This window comes from Myotis lucifugus, unplaced genomic scaffold, assembly GCF_000147115.1.
Source record: "Myotis lucifugus unplaced genomic scaffold, Myoluc2.0 scaffold_26, whole genome shotgun sequence".
NCBI classification, from domain to species: domain Eukaryota; kingdom Metazoa; phylum Chordata; class Mammalia; order Chiroptera; family Vespertilionidae; genus Myotis; species Myotis lucifugus.
The window spans coordinates 1,056,053-1,076,277 of record NW_005871074.1 but is presented as its reverse complement, the minus strand read 5'-3'; the positions used below and the strand labels follow the sequence as shown (position 1 = coordinate 1,076,277).

At 44.4% G+C, this 20,225-nt stretch overlaps 2 protein-coding genes across 2 annotated transcripts; one reads left to right on the top strand and one right to left on the bottom strand.

The window, feature by feature from the left end:
- The first annotated feature begins 909 nt into the window (after positions 1-909).
- Positions 910-7,026, top strand: LOC106696717 (low-density lipoprotein receptor-related protein 5-like). The gene is made up of 4 exons (XM_023751817.1): positions 910-1,384; positions 1,807-1,932; positions 3,033-3,143; positions 6,866-7,026. The coding sequence occupies exons 1-4, from the start codon at positions 910-912 to the stop codon at positions 7,024-7,026; spliced, it is 873 nt and encodes a 290-aa protein (XP_023607585.1).
- Positions 7,027-18,930: 11,904 nt separating this feature from the next.
- On the bottom strand, positions 18,931-20,224 carry CLDN23 (claudin 23; the record flags this gene model as incomplete). The annotated part of the gene is made up of 1 exon (XM_023751816.1): positions 18,931-20,224. A coding segment is annotated over one exon (399 nt), but the record flags the coding sequence as incomplete, so codon positions are not given.
- Between the last annotated feature and the right edge of the window lies 1 nt (position 20,225).

Below are 20,225 nucleotides of genomic sequence, written 5' to 3'. Positions count from 1 at the left end.
ATGATGGCATCAACTGTGTCCCTGTCAAGGAGTCTGCCTTTCTGTTCCTTGTGTTGCCCACGGTTATCATACAGGTATTGTCCACAGGCGTCCTCATGTGTCTGTGCTTGGGCTACATCCTGTTTCAGACAGTAATCTGAATTCTTCATGTACAGTTATAAATAGGGGCTCTTTCCCTTGGAATATTCTTCACACATGACTTAAATTTTAGTATTCACTGTGTGCTGGGAACTATCATGACCAAAATAAAGTAGCTATGAAATAAGAACAAGTTCTACTTAAAATCCTTTAGGAAATGCTTAGTACATCAGAACAGTGAGGTTTAATTTAGTTTAGACAACTTTGTTAAGTTGTCCAAGCGCCTGGATAATGATGTAGATTCCAAATACAAACAGCTTGGCTCCGTTCTAGCCTGGAGGTGGGGGCAAGTACATTTTGTGATGGAACTTTTCTTAAACCATAGGGAGATAAAAGGTAGTGGCAAGCAAGTCACCCCTAACTTCTAATATCTAGAGGACTTGGCATTTAAAAAAACACAAAAATTTGGGGGTGGAAGATAGATTTTAGCTTCCTTAAGATCTTAATAGTTGAAGCTCACTTAAAGGGGAGGACCTTTAACAGAAGAGTAAATCTTCAAAACACCCAAATACAAGGAATTTAAAGTGCTTGAAGCTCCAGGAAAGGAGAGAAATAACTGCTGTCTGCTTTTAGAAAATAGAATATTTGAAAATGTGAATTTAAGTATTTAATATGAATTTAACATTAATGTAAAATCAAGGTAACGAATTAGACTAGATGCAATTGGTACCATCCACTTAACTTTTTTCCCCATAGATTTATCTGAAAAATATAGAAACTTTATTAGGACAAGCAACTTTACCAGAACATAGGGTACTTCCCTTTACCAATATGAACCAGCTGGCATCAGTGGACTACCTTGTCCAGGAAAAGACACTCTACCTTTCAGAGTTGGGTAATGGTGATATCAGACTACTGAGGCTCAAAGAATCTGGAAAGCTTTCTTGGAGGAAAATCTTATCTGCAAAGGGGACAGTAATCGACCTTGCTGTGGACTGGTTGAGTGGAAACATATATTGGATTGACAGTGAAAACCCGCATATCAATGTAGCTTCATCCAAAGGCCAGTATTCCACTGTTTTGTTCAGCAACAATCTGTCCCACCCAACCTGTGTTGCACTCCATCCACCCACTGCAATCATGTGTTTTGTGGATCTGGGTTCCCAGGATGGTGGTGGGCGTGGTTCCAGCATCAACTGTGCCTCCATGGATGGCATCAGGAGGAAGGTGCTGTGGCAGAAATCGCAGGTCCCAGTGGGACTGACCTTTTCAGATTCAGGGACCCGAGTATACTGGGCTGATACTGGTAAGTAATGATTACCTCCACCCTAAGTGGGAGTCAGAGGGACCTTGGCCAGAGTGAAGTAGAAATGTTCAGTTTTCTGGTCTTCAGGCATAATAACTTCAAATAGCTTTTATGTCTGAGTTTATATTTTCTGTACCACTTTCTAAACAAATACAATCTTTCCCCATCCTGAGTTGCATATAAGAGCCCATAGTCATGCAATAACCCCTTTGTGAAGGCATAACATCAAGACCTTAAAAAATATGCATGAGCAAATATTTGTGTATCATTGTTAGAGTAGAATGAATGAATGAAGAATTGGCCTTCAGAGAATGGATGAAGATAGTCTCCTCCTGGAGAGGAGGCAAGACAAGATGTAAAGAGTTGAAGGAGAGAGCACAGCTGTTTGGGCTAAATAAAATAAACCAAACCTCTCTTTCTAGGGAGAGGACTCATAGAAAGTATTCAACAAGATGGCTCTAGATACAGAGTAGACCGCAAAGGAATTCAGGGCCTTAACCTCTTTACATATGGCCAAAGCATGATGTTCTGGACAACAATCGATGATGGTAGGTCTGAACTCTGTATCTGATTGTCTTTGTGATCTGAGTTTACTCCTGTGTATCTAAAGCGAATCTGCAACTGCTTAGGACTGGTCTCTGCTGGTGCCCTTCTTTTAGAAGAAGAGCCAAACAATGCCCCTAACAGAACATGTACGTGTAACAGTGATTCTGTGACTTGAGGGAGCTTTAACTTTTTTTTGGTTATTCTTTGTATAGTCCAGTTCTGCCTGAGATTTCTGGCATTTATATGAGGCTCTCTGCTTTGGAGGACACCTGTTATGGTAGAGAGAGAGAGAACTGGACCAGAAAATGGAACTAGGTTGTATAACTGCTCTGTCAGTTAGTAGCTAGTGGCTAACACCTTACCTGTAAAATGAAGACACTCCCTGTTTCAGGTGACTAAATACACATGAAAATACTAGGTAAAATATAGAACATCTTACACTTGCAAGGTATTTCTAGTATATTCAGAGAGATCGTCGTAAATCATAGTGCTCTAATATATTGCTTCTGGTTAGAATCTAGACTTGCTAAAACCAGAAAATGCACAATTTATGTGTTTAAAATAAATGTGTCTCTTTATATTTTCCAATTCTGGTGCATTGACCAGTTGGGCTGGCCACATCAGAATTTCAAAGACAAATTGTCAGATCCTACCCCAGAGATGTTAATTTATTAGGTATGTGAGAAGGCCTTTACCATCTATTTTAAGATTCCCCTGGTGACTCTTGTAGCAGAGAAGCCATTTTCAGAAATGTTCTAGAACAATGTTTAAAATCATTATCTATCATGTATGGGCTGCATCTAAGCATCATATATCCTAATTTCCTGTCTTTAGATATCTGGGCATACATGAATGTTCTCAACATAGCTTATTAACACCTAATTTTATTTTGGAGAAAGGCATAGAATGTTGTCTTTTATTTATCTGAAGTTTCTTCCCAGAAACATGATTTAGAAAAATACATACCTCTTCTGTAAAGCTGTTGTTCCTCAACTGGAGTTTAGCAAACAAGTGACAGTTTTCACATTGAGCAATATTCTTTGCCTAGGAAGTTGTTTTAATTTCACTTTTGTTAAGGATTGTTCACTGCCCTTTGTTTCAGCCCAAATCACTAAAGTTTGGTACAGCAAGGCAGAACTTTCAGAAAACCGGTGGTTCCAAGTAGACCTGAAGATTGTGGATTTAAAAGTTTACAGTAAACTTTCTCAACAGGGTAAGTGACTCTGCAATGATTATAACAGTACTGAAGTCTACTGGATTTCCCCATGGAGGGGATGGATGCTCCCTCCTACATTATCGCCTTGAAATATCTTTGAAATTTCCATTAAAATATTTATCTGGCAAATTCCTATAGATCTACACAATTCTCTTGTCTTTATGCAGTTATATACAGTCTGGTTATGGTGTATAACTAGTTCTGTTACTTATCAAGGAGACATAGCAGTGGTAAGTATATTGTAGTTTGGTACACTTGGGTTCTACTTTCAGTTCTATTATTGTAGATTAATGACAACTATGGTATAAAAAAAACCCTTTTAGCTCTAAAGTAGAGGGAGTCTTCATTCTACTCATTGTCACTTGTATCTACTTGTGATGTCAACTAATCCTTGAAATATCAACTGGGGGTGGTGCTCAGATGTTTTTCTCCACCTTTCTTATGGACAGATATAGAGTGCCTACCTGAATTTTTGAGGATGATGATGATGGGCTTAGTTGAAGTAGTAAGAGAAGTGATCTGTTCCTAGTGGAGATTAACCCCAATAATGTGAGCTCAAGTAGTTCATCATACCTACCACTACCATGGATAATTGAGTATGCATATTAGTCTTAAGAGAATGCTGCCCCATGCTTTGTTTTTGAAAGCTAACCTTTCTAGCTGATGTTAGTCATGCTTCAACTTTAAAGTCTTGGCTTTTCAGGATGAACCTTTTAGAATTCTTCAGTGTGATAAATGGTCACATCATAAAAGCGATGATAATCTGTGGCTTAATTCTGAGAACCAGAAAGAGGGTCTCTATCACCCTTAAAGCAGGTTTTATCTATACTACATGCTTACCTATTCCACAATTCCTGGAATATCTTAAAACGTAAACCCTCACTTCTAGATATAAGATATAAGCTTTCAAGCATTATGGGAAGCTATAAATGGCTGGCTTAATCAGACTATTCTCTCTCTCTCTCTCTCTCTCTCTCTCTCTCTCTCTCTCTCTCTCTTCCAATTCCCCCACACCCTCTAGCAACCACCAATCTGTTCTCTATCTATTATTCTTAGAGGGATCATAGAAACCATAGCCTCCATATTTTCATCTAAAGAGAGCTTTATTTGTAAGAACCTTCTAGCTCTGATGCTGGATGCTTGGTGTGAGGGGAGAAGAGAGGTCACAATGGGATTTTGAATGAATCAGAGTTTACCTCAATTATTCTTAAGCCCATCCGTTGTCTGAACTCCTAAGTTCCTATAGCCATTCTTATCCATGAAGAAGAATCACCAATCACTTGGTACCTAGTTGACTAAAAGAAATTAAGTTAATGAGATGTATCCTGTGGGGGAAAATATCTGGATCCTATAACTCTGATAGTCTATTTGCAGAAGACTCATCTGAAAAAAATCTAAATCAGTATATTTTGGGGGGTTGGGGATCCACAGGTAGTAACAGCTGCTCAAAAGACAATGGAGGATGTAGCCACATTTGTTTACCAAACCCTGAAGGACAGACTTGTAAATGTTCCAGTGGCTACTACTTGGCTGACACAAACAGATGTATTGAAGCTGTCCGATGCTCTGCGCCATTACAAGCCTGTAAGGATGGTCAGAAATGCATTTCCATGGAGCAAGTGTGTGATGGTCATGCTGACTGTCTGGATGCATCTGATGAAATGGGCTGTGAGTAGCTCCTATTCATCACCAGGACTGGCTTACTTTTAGTAATACCTAGTTCCTCAATATTCCTTAGGCTTTTATTCTCTAAATGATTACATCATTATCACTGTACACTCTTTAAACTGAACAATAGGACACTTCCGATGGGGCTGTTGGATGTAGATTTGAACCCCTTGTGAAAAGCTGATGTGCCCTCTGTACTGATTTTAGAACAGGTAATGTGATAGTGAGCTCCGAAGGGCTAGACAGTTTGTATGTTGCCTGAAAGAACACTCATTTAACCTAGATTTGACTCAGTACATTTTTGATCACTTGGTGAGCATAGCCAGGGGAAGTTGGTTAGGCAAACTATTTGTCTTGTCTTGGGTCCCTCTTTTTAATGTGGAAATAGCACTTTCTACCTCACAGAGGTGTTAAGAAATATAAGAGAATGTGTGTGTATAAGGCTGCCATACTAGTTCTTAAATGCTAACTGTAAATGGCTGTTACAGAAATACTGTGCCAAATAGTGCCTTCATGGAACAGCGTTTTCATGGCCAGTCATCTGAACAGCTATATCTAATTCTGCTTGTAACCGCCACCCTCTAATCCCATAGCTCCAGCTCCAGTGATATCCAAGTCCTATAAGCATAGAATTGAAGAAGCAGTGGGCTTGGTACTGAGACTGGTCATAACTAGTAAAGAAAAAGATTTGGAAAATGAATCTTACAGGGAACAGTTCTCATTACTTCTCAATTTAAATCCTCATCTAAAACCCGACTGGCTGGAAGACAAATTATTACCCCTTATCACTTCATTTTAACTAGGAAAGACAAAGACCAAAGACCAAGAGTTGATTCTATGGTCTTGCCCTTCCTGTGTAGGCAGTGACTCAGAGTGGGGAGTGTCAATGAGTGAGACATTTATCACCCTCATCACCTGGTTTTAAAGCCAAACCAGAAATCTAACATACCTTCCCTTGCTCTCCCATCCCTGGTGACCTAGGCTCAAGAGTTAACTCTTTTCTTTAATAATGATTTCACTCTGACTTTTACATAACTTGTTTTGGAGGGGGTGGTACTGGGTGCATAAAGTTAGATTGGCTTCCTCTGGATATACCTTACCATGAGGGACCCTAAACTGTCCAGGAGTGGAAACACGCCTGTGGACCAGCTTAAGAAAGAAGCAAGAATAGTTTCATTGCTAATATTTACTTTGGTCTTTAGTGTTCACATGAGGAATAACACCTGTGCCAACAATGACAGAGAATATGGTGAAGTGCTTTAAATACAAAGTTAACTTCAGATTCCTCTGTGGTTAAAAGCACCCTGTTGCCTACTGCCTGCCTAATGCGTGCCCCTCCTACCACCACCATGAAATCTGGTTCAATACTTGTGACTTGTAGATCCTGCTAAAACCTATAGTTTACTTGAACTCAAAAAGTCTTAAATACTTATATACTTACATTTATATATATATATATATATATATATATATATTGATTTTTTATAGAGAGAAAGTGAGAGGGATAGAGAGTCAGAAACATCGATGAGAGAGAAACATCGATCAGCTGTCTCCTGCACACTCCCTACTGGGTATGTGCCAGCAACCAAGGTATATGCCCTTGACTGGAATCGAACCTGGGACCCTTCAGTCCACAGGCCGATGCTCTATCCACTGAGCCAACCCGGTTAGGGCTATATACTTACATTTTAAAGAAAATCTTTCTAGCCTATACATTTACTATTCAGATCTACCACACTAATTCTTATAGAATAGAACATAGTAATTGATGGAATCTACCTTGGCTAACCTATACATACCATCATCTAAAAGTAGATGGGTATGGTCAATAGACTGTTCCTGAAACCAAACATTTTAAGTGCTGTAAGATATGCAGTTTTTAATATAAATTTCAATAGTTTTTTTATTTGGCCCCAAGTAATAGTAGTGATTTATGATTTTATAAATTCAACCGTATCTGGTTTAGTCTGTTAGAATTCTTGTTCTTCTGACATATTTCTTAACAGACAAATATGTGTATATACCCATACTTCTACCTACTGTTTTTGTAGGTGCCTATCCAGATAAAACCCATTCAACACTAGCACTTGGAAAGCTAGAGGCTGGAAAAAGGGTGACTCCTAAAGCTGCCCAACCTCTCCAGGCTGCCAAGCCCCCAACACTAGATATGTGGGTCCAGAAGAGACGGATTATCCTGTCAGAAAAACACTGATCCCCTCGATTCCTGATAGAGAAAGCAAGACCTCAGAAAACAACGAAAGAGGGAAGCTTGTTCAGCCCAAGGACACACAGGCCGCAAAACATCTGCCCTGTGGCAGCGATTTCTGTAATGGGAGGGGAATCTGCACCGTGGAAGGAGAGCTGCGAAGATGCAGCTGTCCCATGGAATACGGTGGGGACTTCTGTGAAGAGGCAGTGCGTGGACCTGGCCCGGGCTACATCGCCCTCAGCTTCACCATCACCTTGTCAGTTGTTCTGGTAGTTCTGGGAGCATTTGTGTATTTCAGAAAAGAACGTGAACGAAAAAGGTGAGCAGCTCTTAATGTCCTGATGGGAGAGTTTTATTCCCAAGAAGTCGCTTCTAAAATAAGAGGAATGGGGTTGGAGGTAGGAGTCCACTCTAGAAATTTGTCCTCTGAGAAAGGCTTGAGGTGATGAAGCAGCCTCCCCTGTTAGATGACCTGAAAAAAAAATAATTGGGACCATCTTTTTGAGTGATTTCTCGGGCAGATACATCCGCCTCTACAGTTGTCAGTGGCACAATCTCTGGAGGATTGAATAAAGTGAGGAGATTCCCCACCAATGAGGCAGAGCTGGTGCCAATGATTTTTGGAGGAAGAATTTGTTAGGAGAGGTGTATTAGTTTGCTTGGGCTGATATAACAAATACCACAGAGTGGGGTATTAAACAACAGCACTGTATCTTCTCACAGTTTTGGAGGCTGGAAGACTGGAATGAATGTATCAGTGGGGTTGGTTTTTTCTGAGGCTGAGGGCTGGTTTCTCCTGGAATTGTAGATGCAGGCTGCTCTGTGTCTTCCATGGTCTTCCCCCTGTGCAGGGCTGTGTCCTGATCTCCTCTTCTCGGACACCAATCATATTAGATTAGGGCCCAAACTAATGACCTCCTTTTAACATAATTACTTCTTTAAAGACTCTCTTTCCAAATGAGACTACAGTCTAAGCCTTAGACTCTAAGTTAATGGAGCTTATGACTTTGGCATATAAATTTGGAAGAGGCACCACTCATTCCATAACAGGAGGTGAAATAAAGAAACTCAGGAAAGATTTAAAGCAAAAACATTGTTTTGTCAAAGAGCTAGGGAATCACTGGATTAAAGAAACAAACAAGAATAACAAAAATCACGATTTAAATGGACACAGACATTGTGGGGGTGTGGGCTTGCCCAGGGTGGGAATGACTGGGCGGGGTGGGGTGGGGGGGGGGTGGTCAATTGGGGTAAAAGAAGACATATGTAAAACTTTAGACAATAAAAAAAATCATGATTTAGAGTAGGAATGATGGCAAAATAAGCTTTAGAGTGGGGAGATATCGTAACCGAAGAAACTGATTAGATAAGTAGACATTAAACAGCTTATGTATCAAGAAATACAGAGATGACGAAAGTTGTAAAAGTTACATCTCTGCCCAGCCTTCACGTTACAGACTAAAGGAAAGGCCAGGAGAAGTGATTGTTTTTGCCCAAGGTAGCACTGGTTAGTTAATAGCTAAATGGTTAATATTAAGATGAATGAGATGCTACCCTTGGGGTCTCTGATTGTCACCACATTAACTTGCCGCTTGTGTCCAGGTGCCACTTACCTGTCCTTGGATTCAGTACCCATTGCCTCCCGTTACCTAGTTCCCCTCAATTGAGACGATGTATCATTTCAGAAGTTAGATGAATGCCTAGTAACAAATAATAATTGACTCAAGAGTTGCCCATTTTAGGTTGTTTGCGTTGTTAAAGAGACAATCAAAACTGCGTAATTCCTTAAAAAATAACCTTGACTAGGGCACACATTGGCCCTTTCTAAACATTTGCCAATTCCAACTGCTACCTCAAGGAACAACTCTTTTGACTTTGTTTCTTTGATTTCTAGAAATAGTACAGCCTCATCAAGAAATTTGAACAGCCGTAAAGAACATGACCAAGAAGAAGAGAATCTAATGAGCAGTGAGACTTTTGTCAATGAAGCCTATGATGAACAGGTATGCCTGGAAGTGTCTTTGAGGAAAACAGATTCTTGAGAGAGAGCTACAGAATGACCCTTCTGAAAGATCCTAGGCGGGTGAAAGGAGGCAGTGTTAACTAGAGAATGATGCGATTATGTATATCAAACGAATGGTCAGTAATTTTTTTGTCTTTAGACTCTGTTCCATCTTTAGTTATTCAAACCGGAGTGAAACATGCATGAAATAGTAATCAAGAAATTCAGCTTTTGCCCTAGCCAGTTTTGCTCAATGGTTAGAGCGTGGGCCAGTGGGCCGAAGGATCACAAGTTTGATTCCCAGTCAAGGGCACCTACCTCAGTTGCAGGCTTGATCCCTGGGCCTGGTCAGAGCATGTGTAGGAGGAAACCAATCAATATATCTCTCTCACATCAATGCCTCTCTCTCTCTCTCTCCTCCTTTTCCTCCTCCTCCTCTTCTCTCCCTTCCCACTCTTTCTTAAAAAAAAATCAATGGGAAAATATCCTCAGGTAAGGATTTAAATAATAATAATAATAATAATAATAATAATAATAATAATAAATAGTGTTTTAAAAAATTAAAAAGAAAAAGAACTTCAGCTTTTGGTGTACTTCCACAAGGAGTCCAGTCCTATTGTGGGGTGGGCTGTGGGACGTTATCAGGGTTAGTTGGAATTACTCCTGAAGTTTATAGCTCCCTGTGATTTCTTCTAACTTCTGTATAGCTCAACCATCTCTTTGTTTTTGCTTTGTTTCAATGTAGTGCATATTCTCTAACTTGAACTCTCTTTTCTTACAGGAATTGTTGACCGCTTTGCAAACTGATTAATCTGATTTTTTTTTAAAAGGAGCGGAAGCATCTCAATAAAAACTGTTTATACATTTCATTGTGTACTGTTTTAACTTCTGGAACAGTTTGTGGCCAATGGTAACTCTTTATTAAAATAACTGCTTTTTCTTTCTTTTTTTTTTTAAGGACAGGAAGAGACTTTGAGAGGTGATGAGTCATGTTGACTATCTTTCATTGTTAATATATTTTTATTGATTTCAGAGAGGAAGGGAGAGGGAGAAAGAGAGAAACATCAATGATGAGAGAGAATCATTGATCAGCTGCCTCCTGCATGCCCCCTTTTGGGGATTGAGCCTGCAACCTGGGCATGTGCCCTTGACCGGAATCGAAGCCAGGACCCTTCAGTCCACAGGTAGACACTCTATCCACTGAGCCAAACCGGCTAGGGCTGAAATAGCTGATTTTTCGATCGGAGGCAGTCATCTGGTTTTGTTAGTGGGTATTGATTTCAGAATGATCTCCATGTTACTGAGGTCACGGCTTATCAGCAGAAACTTTCTGATCCCAGTACCGGCCCAGAACTAGGCAGGGGTTCTGGATTTGAATCTTGGCTCTGACAATAACTTTGAGCTACTTAATTTCTCTGAATTATTTTCTCCATCTTACAAAAGGGAATGATTTATCTTAAGTCTTTACCTTTCAGGATAGAGGTCAGTTTTCTGCACTGCAGTAAATGTGCAAGGGTTAGTTCCCTACCACTCCCTCTCTCAAATTTTGCTGTGAAGTTAGTCCTCACTTTTTCTGAAAATTTGTAAAATCAGCGTTTTTCTTATGCTTTCATATGATTCTAAAACTAAGTACAGGTGAACTACTTTTCAGACGTAGAAACTCAGATTAATGATTTGTCTGACTTTGAAGTAAAGTGGGTGGATACTATGGGCACAACATATGGAGTTATGGTGTGGACCAGGACTCATTTCAACTAGCTCTTGCCGGCTGGGGAAACATCCAGATGCTACTTAGATCCCATGTCCCTCTGACAGCTTGTACCTCAGCTTGTCTTCCTGGATCTACTTTACTCACACCCACATAAGGAATCAGGGCCATTGACTCTGATAGGAGACAGGAAACCAAGCAGGAGTATGGTCTGGAATTCGATAGGAGCAACTTGGGCAAATCACTTCATCATGAAATTGTTTTCCCAATGATTAAAATGGGATTAACCGAACCTACATCAGGCCAACTAGGCATCGAATGAACATGCCTGTGCGCTTAGACCTGAGTCTGACAACATGAGTCCCAATGATAATAAACACAACTTGACTTGGAAGACTTTTCTTGCTTGGATCTGGTCTAGGCCACTCATAGTTTCTTGCAGAATGAGTCTTATGGGCTTCCAAGCATAAGGAGAAGTCCTAGACTTATGACTGAGGGTGTAGTACATAAAATAAACGGTGCTTTCCAATCAAGTGTAAAAATCCCCCAGGAATCAACCTGACCTGAAGACCAAACGCTGGGGCTCCGCCTTCCTGGAGGCTGGGAGATGCAGCAGTGGCATTAAGTTCCCTCAGGGGCCCAGCTATCTATGAGAGAAACCATTTCAGCACCATCGTTCCTTCCACCCCTTCTCATCCACAGGGTGAATCTTAGGTGTATCTTGCTACCTGCTCCCAAGAGCCATCCTCACTGCCAAGTTTGCCCTTGGCAGGGCTGTGCCTCTCTCTGTGCAAAAGTGCATAGAAATGACACAAAAGAATCCAAGCCAAAGGCACATGTGAATGATGCACAACAGTATTTCCACTTTTTGGACACGCTTAAGCCGCTGCTGATGTCTCCATTCCTAGTAGCCCTTGAGCTCCACCAGACTTCCAGGCCTTGTGTTTGTCTCACTAGCTCAGCCTGCTTTCACATTCCAATTCCTCTCAGCCCCACCCTTCTGGTCTGCAAGCCCCATTTCCTACTTTGCACCATAAACACCCCCTACCCCCTGTTCCTGGGAAAAAGAAAGCGGACTGCAGCCGAATCTTCTAGTATGTCCAGTGTGCAGCCTTCTCACCTGCTGCTTTTTTATATCTTTTTCTATCATTGGTTTCTTAGGAATGTCTGCCTAAGTGTCACCCTGCCTGAATCTGCTTAACACACCCTGTTATGCTTTCCCTATTCAAGAATTTACAAAACATACCGAATGTCCTTTTCACCAGAAGGACTTAATTTCATAAATGGACACTTAAGTTTTGTGTGTGTGTGTGTGTGTGTGTGTGTGTGTGTGTTTGTTAATCCTTACCAGAGGATATTTTTTCCATTGATTTTTGTTTGTTTAGAGAGAGAGAGAGTGGAAAGGAGAGGGAGAGACAGAGAGAGAAACATTGATGTGGGAGTGACATATCGATTGGTTGCTTCTCACATGCACTCTGACAGGGTCAGGGATCAAGCTTGCAACCAAGGTATGTGCCCTTGACTAGAATTGAACCCATGACCCTTCAGTCTGCGGGCTGACACTCCAACCACTGAGCAAAACTGGCTAGAGTGAATACTTAAGATTTTATATTTAACTAGAGGTCCAGAGCACGGATTCGTGCACTGATGGGGTCCCTCGGCCTGGCCTGCACCCTCTCACAATCCAGGACCCCTCAGGGAATGTCAGACTTCTAGTTTTGGCCCGATCCCCACAGGCCAGGCCAAGGGACCCCACAGGTGCATGAATCCGTGCACCGGGCTTCTAGTATGCATATAAGATCCTTGTTTAATCTCCTCCTACCCTACCTCTTCCCCTTTCCCTGTGAGATTTATCAGTCTGTTCCATGTTTCCATGCCTGTGCTTTGAGCATCTGCCCCCTGGTGGTCAGTGAGCATCATAGCTGCTGGTCCAATGGTCGCTTAGGCTTTTATATATATAGATAGATAGATTAATAACCACCCCCATCCCTTAAATTGTAATATGTCAATTTACCTATTTGGAGCAATGACACGTTTTCAACTTATAAGAGCCTTCCATTGCGACAATCTCTTTATAAGATGTTAATTTCTTACTTAATTTCCCTCCACCTAATATATGGAGCAGTAAGTCTACAGCAGACATTAAACTTGAATTCCTTATAAAACCTCAGGTATGGATGATGGGAGGGTGTACCAAGGTCCTACTACTTTAACTACTGGGAGGTTTATGAAACTCAGAGAAACCTAGAAGTAGATCATGGAGTTTGTTGCTATCAGACCAATCACTAATTTTACAGATCTATCCATTTCCCCAGCCTTCACTGTTCACATTTCATGTTTCTCCTCTCAGCCTCATCTAATTCTTAACCTGCACTCTCAGAATATTACATTTCGACAGGCCCTCTGCTAACATCCAATCCAGTCTTCCCAGTTGTACAGGTGAGAAAACTGAAGTTCAGCGAGGGCAGGGCTTAGGCTATTAGTGCTACCGACAGGAACCAGGCCTGGAGCAGGTCTGCCTCGGCTGGCCTGTAGTGTGTGGGTTCTTGACTTTGTGTGGGAAAAATTTCACACTAGTTTCCCTCTTTTATTTACTTTTAGAGTTTAAAGTGAAAGCAAGTTTATGAGTGAAGCAGTGAAACCGAGGTGGCCATTCCACAGAGCTTCCTCGCTCCCTCTTTAATTTCTCTGCTGAGTATCTGACCACCTTTCCTAAAATATCTCCTTTTTCTCCAGCCCTTGACCCTGGTTTATTATTCATTTTCCTTGTATGCATCTCTCACACTAGACCGTGTGAGTTCCATGAAGGTGGGGCCTGGAATCGTTTGTTTTCCAGGGTGTCCACCAAGGTGCTGACAAAATGACAGGCGCCCAAAAACTTAGGAGATAAAGATCAGTAAATAAAGAGGGCGGTGGCTGAAGCATCTCTGATAGTTCCTCCCACAGCCTCCCCAAGAGATGGACAGCGTGTGCTAAAAACCTCACCCCTCCTAAGTGAGGGCGTGCAGCCAGACCTGCGAACGGGTAGAGCAGGCGCTGTGCTAATGCAGTGTCGGCTCTGCTTTCACATTCCTCCCTCCTCCAGGCATAGCTTGAGCAATCTTGAGAAGACTTCACCCATTCAATGAGAACACATATTTTGTATGCAATTAGGATTATTAAAAACGAGTTGCGATGGCATATGATAGGTATGAAGGGCTTGAGGCGAGGTGGCTGTGCCATTTCCCATCATTGTCTCCACTGTGGTGTGGTTGCTGGGTAGCTGGTATTAAGTTTAGGGTGAGTTTTCACCCACAACAGCAACTCCTGAGCTGCTGGCCTCCTCCAGCGTCTTGAGTCTCATACTCATCAGTTTCTGTGCTGTGGCAGAGAATGGCCCTGAGGCCCAAACCAGACCAGGCTGGACACAGGAGTCTCTTTCCATGCCAGCTTGGATATTTTCAGGAGCAAAAAGATGTATGGGGGGTGGGGGCTGGAAGGAGTAAAAGGGGGAAAACAAGGGGACATATACTTTTGATAGGGGGGACCTACAACTTAGTAGATAGAGCACCTGAATTGATCTGAAAAGTAATCATATTATTTTAAATTTTAGAATACATACATTTATGTGGATAGGGGGTTAAGTTTCTTATATGTGAACGAGAGGCCCAGTGCACGAATTCGTGCACAGGTGGGGTCCCTCCCCCTGGCTAGCCCCGATAGGCCCCAATTGGGGCCAGCAGGCTGTGGGGAGGGACTGCGGGAGGTTGGTGACCAGCTGAAGGGAGGGACTGTGGGAGGTTGACTATGGGAGTGCACTGACCACCAGGGGGCAGCTCCTTCATTGAGCATCTTCCCCCTGGTGGTCAGTGTGTGTCATAGCAAGCGGTCAACTGGTCATTTGGCCGTTCGGTCGCTTAGACTTTTATATAGAGAGAATATATAGATTAGTCAGCTCAGATAGCCATAGCAAAATATCATAAATTTGTGTGGCTTAAACAACAGAAATGTATTTTTCTCACAGTTCTGGAGGCTGGAATTTGGGGTCAGGGTACCAGCATAGCATCATCCCATACACCAGAATGTGGTGGATTGATTATCAGTCAGGGCACATGCCCAGGTTGCAGATTCAATACCTAGTCCAGTGAGTGCGGGAAACAATGTTTCTCTCTCACATCAATGTTTCTCTCTCCCTTCTATGAGACAAATTAAAATGAATGATAAATAAATAATGTTCTATAAGTATGGTTTTAACAGGAAAGACATTAGTGATCTATGAAGTGAAAAACTCGTTATAACACGTATATACATCATGACCCCATTTAAAAAATATTTATTGATTTCAGAGAAGGGGAGAGGGAGAGATAGATAGAAACATCAATGATAAGAAAGAATTACTGACCAACTGCCTCCTGCACCCCCCCTACTGAGGAACAAGCCTGAAACCTGACCAGGAATCAAATCATGACCTCCTGATTCATAGATCGATGCTCAACCACTGAGCCCCACTAGGTGGACCCCATTTTTATCAATACCAGGCACATGAGGTACATTGGCAAGATCTCACTCCTAGACGAGAGTGCCAGAGGTCAGAGGCAGTGCCCAGTGACCTGTTTTGTGGGAGCTGGAAGGCACTTGCGGGGGCAGCAGTTTCCCGATCCCCGGGTCTCAGCTGTGCCAGAGTGTCCTAGAATTCAGTTGTGGCTGAGGGGCAGCTCCTCCCACTGGGCAGGGAGTCTCCCCTGGAAGCCCAGCCTAATACCCACTCCTCCAGCTTTCTGATGATTTCCCAAGTACCAATTCCCTGTGCTAAATTCTTTCCTGCCTAAAATAGCAAAGATCTGAAAACAATGCTGCACAGGGTCAGGTCTGAGAAGTGGGTGAGGTGTTGCGGAAGGCTCCCTTCTTTGAGTCTCAGCTTCCTCTTCTGTAGAACCAAGACCACAGATTATCTGTTCATAGTTACTGAAGACTGGCAGCTGTGTTTCCCGAAGATGGCCACAACATTTCCCATCCCTCCTGTGGCCTTGCCACTTTCTGCCACGTCCTCTCTCTCGAAGCGGGGCTGACCTCTGACGCCCTGGTAGCCAGTACACTGGTCACCCACAGAATTCCAAGGCCAAGGCTGAAAAGATGCAGGTCTGCAGCCCTGCCCACTCCACCAGGGTTTCCAGCCCTGCCCATGCCGCTCGGGGCTCCGGCTGGCACAGGGCCTCGCCCTCCCTGCTTGCTTTCCCTCCATCGGCTGAGCCACCCCAGCGCCTTGCTGCACACCATGGCCCACCTGCTGGTGCTGCTGGGCCCAGCAGGCAGGGTAAGCACCCGGGTTGGGTCTTGTGCCTTCTGGCTCCTGGGCGCCACCCCCTGTGCCCTGCTGTGGCTGCTCTGACCGAGGCCAGACACCCAGCTGCTGTGCGCGGCCTTCGGGGACTGTGGCGGCCACCAGGCAAGCCTCCCCGCCCCATCCCCAACTCGGGCATCCTGATCCCGGGTCCACTTGCGCCAAAGGAGAGCTTTTCCCATGCAACTGCCTGAGACCGAGCACCTCCAAGGTCCCCAGACCCCAAATTTCTGCCATCCAAGGCGGTTGGCCAGCTGGCCCTGCCCCCAATCGGGGTGTTGGGGGCTGGTTGGGGCCTGGGCTGGCCGGGGGTGGGTTTGGGGGGGGGTGGAGGGCTATGGGGACCTGGAACAGGCTAGTTGGCTGCCTCAGTACGTGTTATAGCCACCGGTCATTCTGGTCATTCCACTGTAATGGTCGCTGGGCTTTTATATGTAGACTAGAGGCCCGGTGCACAAATTTGTGCAAGGGTGGGGTCCCTCAGGTGGCCTGCGGGAATCAGGCCTCAGCTCGTGCCCCCAGCCTCACAGCCCTGCAGCCCCACCTGGCACCCTGCCTTGGCCTGGTGCTGCCCCCTCACCTGCTCCACCATCCCACCTGTGGGGTGATCGGCAGAGCGATTGGGCCCCTGCTCGCACTGCCTTGGCCTGTTTCCACCCGCTCAACTGCTCCACCATCCTGCTGCAGTCCTGCTCTCATAGGGGCCCCATTGGGGCCGGCAGCACCTCTACTGCCACCCGCTGCCAGCGCTGGCACCCGCCATGTTCTGCGCCGCCCCCTGGTGGTCAGCGCATGTCATAGAGAGCGGTCGAACTCCCAGTCTCCCAGTCGAACTCTGTCTGAAGGGACAATTTGCATATTAGGCTTATTATATAGGATAGGAGGTTAAGTTTTTCTTAAAGTTTCCTTTTCAAGGCCTGTGCAAAGCAATTGAGGAGGTGACTCAGCTGTGAATCCAGAAAGCAGAACCAATAAGCATGGTCAGGCCGACCCATCAGGAGTCAAAACATCATCTCATCAATATCATCTCATCGCCTGATGACTAATTTCAATAGCTGACCTCTGTGGACCCTCAGGCCTGCATGTAGCTGCATTCCTCACCTCAGCCCCTTCCCCTTTATAATCCTGTCCCTTGAATCTTGCTGAAAGGCAGGATCTGATGCTTGTAAGTGCCCTGTCTTCTTGGTTGGCTAGCCTTATCAATAAACACCTAATATGATTCAACCCTGCCTTCGTTATTGGACACAGCGACAGGCAGCCTGAGCCCAACCTGTAGTTTCCCGGTAACATAATAAAGATTAAACAAGAAGTACGTAGTTTTTAAAGTGAGTTTTGGTTTCAGTTCTGTTGGTAGGGAAAAAATAGAGTTTTCTTGGAAGCAAATCTTAATCTCCAGAGAGGAAATATTTTGAATATAAGCCAGTGGATAATAGGGGAGGAAGGAAAAGTAAAAACATACAAAACACCAGTTTGTTTCTATCAGAGCTTCCCTAGAAATAATATGGGGCATTATGAAGCAGAAAGGACTCAATGAATTTGGTACTTGCCAGAAACCCAAAGTCTTTATGTCATCTGCTAGATCCTGGTTTCTCAGGTGCCTAATCCCTTTTAAAAATATATTGTACTGCTAATTCTTCCCTTTTGCCCTCCTCTTCAATCACCTCCTCCTCCTTGATCTTGGAAAATTCATAACACACTGTTAAAACAACCCTATGCAGAGAAAAGATTTTGGAGAGAATCACTCCCCAAACTACAAGAGTGCTAGTCTTTTTTTTAAATCCTCACTCGAGGAGTGTGGATATTTTTTCCATTGAGTCTAGAGAGAGTGGAGGGAGTGGGGAGGGGAAGGAATGGGGTGGGGGGAGGGAGAGAGAAAAACACATCAGATTGGTTGCCTCCCACACGTACCCCCACCAGGAATGGGGATCAGACCTACAACCCAGGTACATGCCCTTGACCGGGAATTGAGCCCGTGACCCTCTGGTGCACAGGCTGATGCTTCTAACCATTGAGCCATGCCAGCCAGGGCTCTAATCTGTTTTGAAGTGTTAGCTGAAAAAAGCAGTGTTGCCTTTTCTCCATTCTGCCTCTGTTCCCTAGAGGGTAGCCCTTAACTCAGCTAGAGGGCGAGCTCTCAAAGGTCTGATTCTGTGCTGCCGTGGGACTGAAATTTGAGTGAGGCCCAGGCCAGTGAAAGCCTGGCAGCCCCAAGTGGCGGCCAGGAACCATCAGCCTTGGCATCTCCGGGGAGATCTTAGGAAATCAGTCTCAGGCCTCACTCCAGACCCATTAAATTTGCATTTGAATAAGATCCCCAAGGGATATGCCTGCACTTTAAAGTTTGGTCACAAAAAGATAGAAACAGGTAATTCCAGTACAAAACGGCAAAGGAAGTGAATCTGTATTATCCCTCCCACGGGTACTGAGCAGCCTGAGCTGTTCAGTTAGCTCTCCAGCTCTGTTATCACTGCTTGCTGAACTGATCCTTCCTACCTCTGAATAGGCTACCAAGGGCAGGTTTTAAAGACGAGATTTGGTGCAGTTAAAAGCACCTTGAAATCAATCACTTGGAAATTTAGTCCTGCTCATGTACACATAGCTGCCTACCTGTGACGAGGCATCACTGTTACAAGAGGAAAAGATTTCTAGTCGCACCTCATGTGGAAACTGGTGCTTACAGTTTTTTCAACAACAGACTTGGCTTTGCACAGAAAACAGCGAGAACCTGGAAATAAAGCAGCCAGGCATTGAAGTGGGGCCCGTTGGCACCTTTCAGTAACCTTATGCTAAGAGGTGTGAAGATCTGATGGCTGGATTTCAGAAACAGTGTTAGTAATGAAGGCTTGAACTGGAGACAAAAAACGTCTGTGGGCGTACTGAGAGTCTTACTTTCAAATTTTATTTATAAATGAGAGATACATAAACACGTGTACTTTAACCTAAAGTGATCAACATGTTCCATTCTGCACCAAATGTTTAATCCCTGGTCCTCTCTCTCTAGGGTGAGGTAGCCAAGGGACACAACAGTATAGCATTAGTCCTTTCATTCTTCTTTGGCTTCTAAAAGGGAAACTCTGGTGTGACCTCAACTTTCACACCAAACATAAGTGATAAAAAAAGATAAATGCTAGGTGTACATAAAGAAACGTAAATATAGGTTAATCAGGTCATTTCATGCCATAAAAGCCACTAACGCTGCTGGTATTTGCATGGCTCTGCATTTACTTTTAAGAGCCTCATTCATACATAGCCAGAAACACACGGGTCTCTGAGCGTTTGCTTGAAAAGTAATTATACAGCAGGAAGAAATTAATAATGTTTAATTACGTTGATGCAAAGTTCATCGGCATTTCAGAATATTGTTGCAAGGTGTCAGATAGTTTTTGAGCCTCTAAATTTGCTGATGTGGACTTGTTATTGTCCCCAGTCAACACGATGCAAAGTCGCTCTCTGTCCTTCAGCTAAAAGTAGGAAAAGTCTGTCACTCTATGAGAGGCCTCTGGTCCCTCTGGAGAGAAAAACTAACCTCTGTAAAAAGAAAGCCCAACCCAACCTGAGTCCATCGTCCACGGAGTCCAGTTGGCTGCAGGAAAGGACCATCCCCCTCCAAACCATGTACAGGAACAGGAAAGGGGTCCAGGGGTCCGACTCCCAGCCAGGTGTTCCAGCGGCAAGGTAGCCAGGTGTTCCCAGCGACAGGGTAGCCAGATGTTTCTAGGGCTTACAGCTGGACAGTGGCGGCGAGTCCCCCGTCAAGGCTGGCGGGCGCCGCCTACAGGTCGGAGTCGCAGGGCAGGGAGCTTTGGCAGGGCCGGGTGCTGCGCGAGGAGGCGCCCTGGGAGCCGGCCCCCGCCTCCCCGTCGAGCACGTCCACTGGGTTGGTGTAGGTCTTGGGCGGCGGCCGCGGCATGGGGAAGCCCACCTTGGGCCTGGCAGCGGCGGGGCCGGCCTCGGCGGGCCGCGGCCGGTGCTGGCCGTCGCTGTAGTACTTGATGGCGGGCGTGAGCGCGGGCGGGGGCCAGTCGACGTACACGGTGCTGATGCTGGGATGGCGCGGGCTGGTGCGGGCCGCCTTGCGGCGTCGGCGACAGCACTCCTCGCACCAGGTCGCGAAGCTGAGCGCCAGCGAGAGGTCGCCCAGCAGCAGCAGTGAGCTGCCCAGGTAGTCCAGC

Bases quoted from the DNA above. Each gene is read 5' to 3' on its own strand.
- LOC106696717 (XM_023751817.1), top strand. From the start codon at position 910: ATGAACCAGCTGGCATCAGTGGACTACCTTGTCCAGGAAAAGACACTC. The intron at 1,933-3,032 runs GTAGGTCTGAAC...CCTTTGTTTCAG, and splicing joins CTGGACAACAATCGATGATG to CCCAAATCACTAAAGTTTGG. The intron at 3,144-6,865 runs GTAAGTGACTCT...CTGTTTTTGTAG, and splicing joins CAGTAAACTTTCTCAACAGG to GTGCCTATCCAGATAAAACC.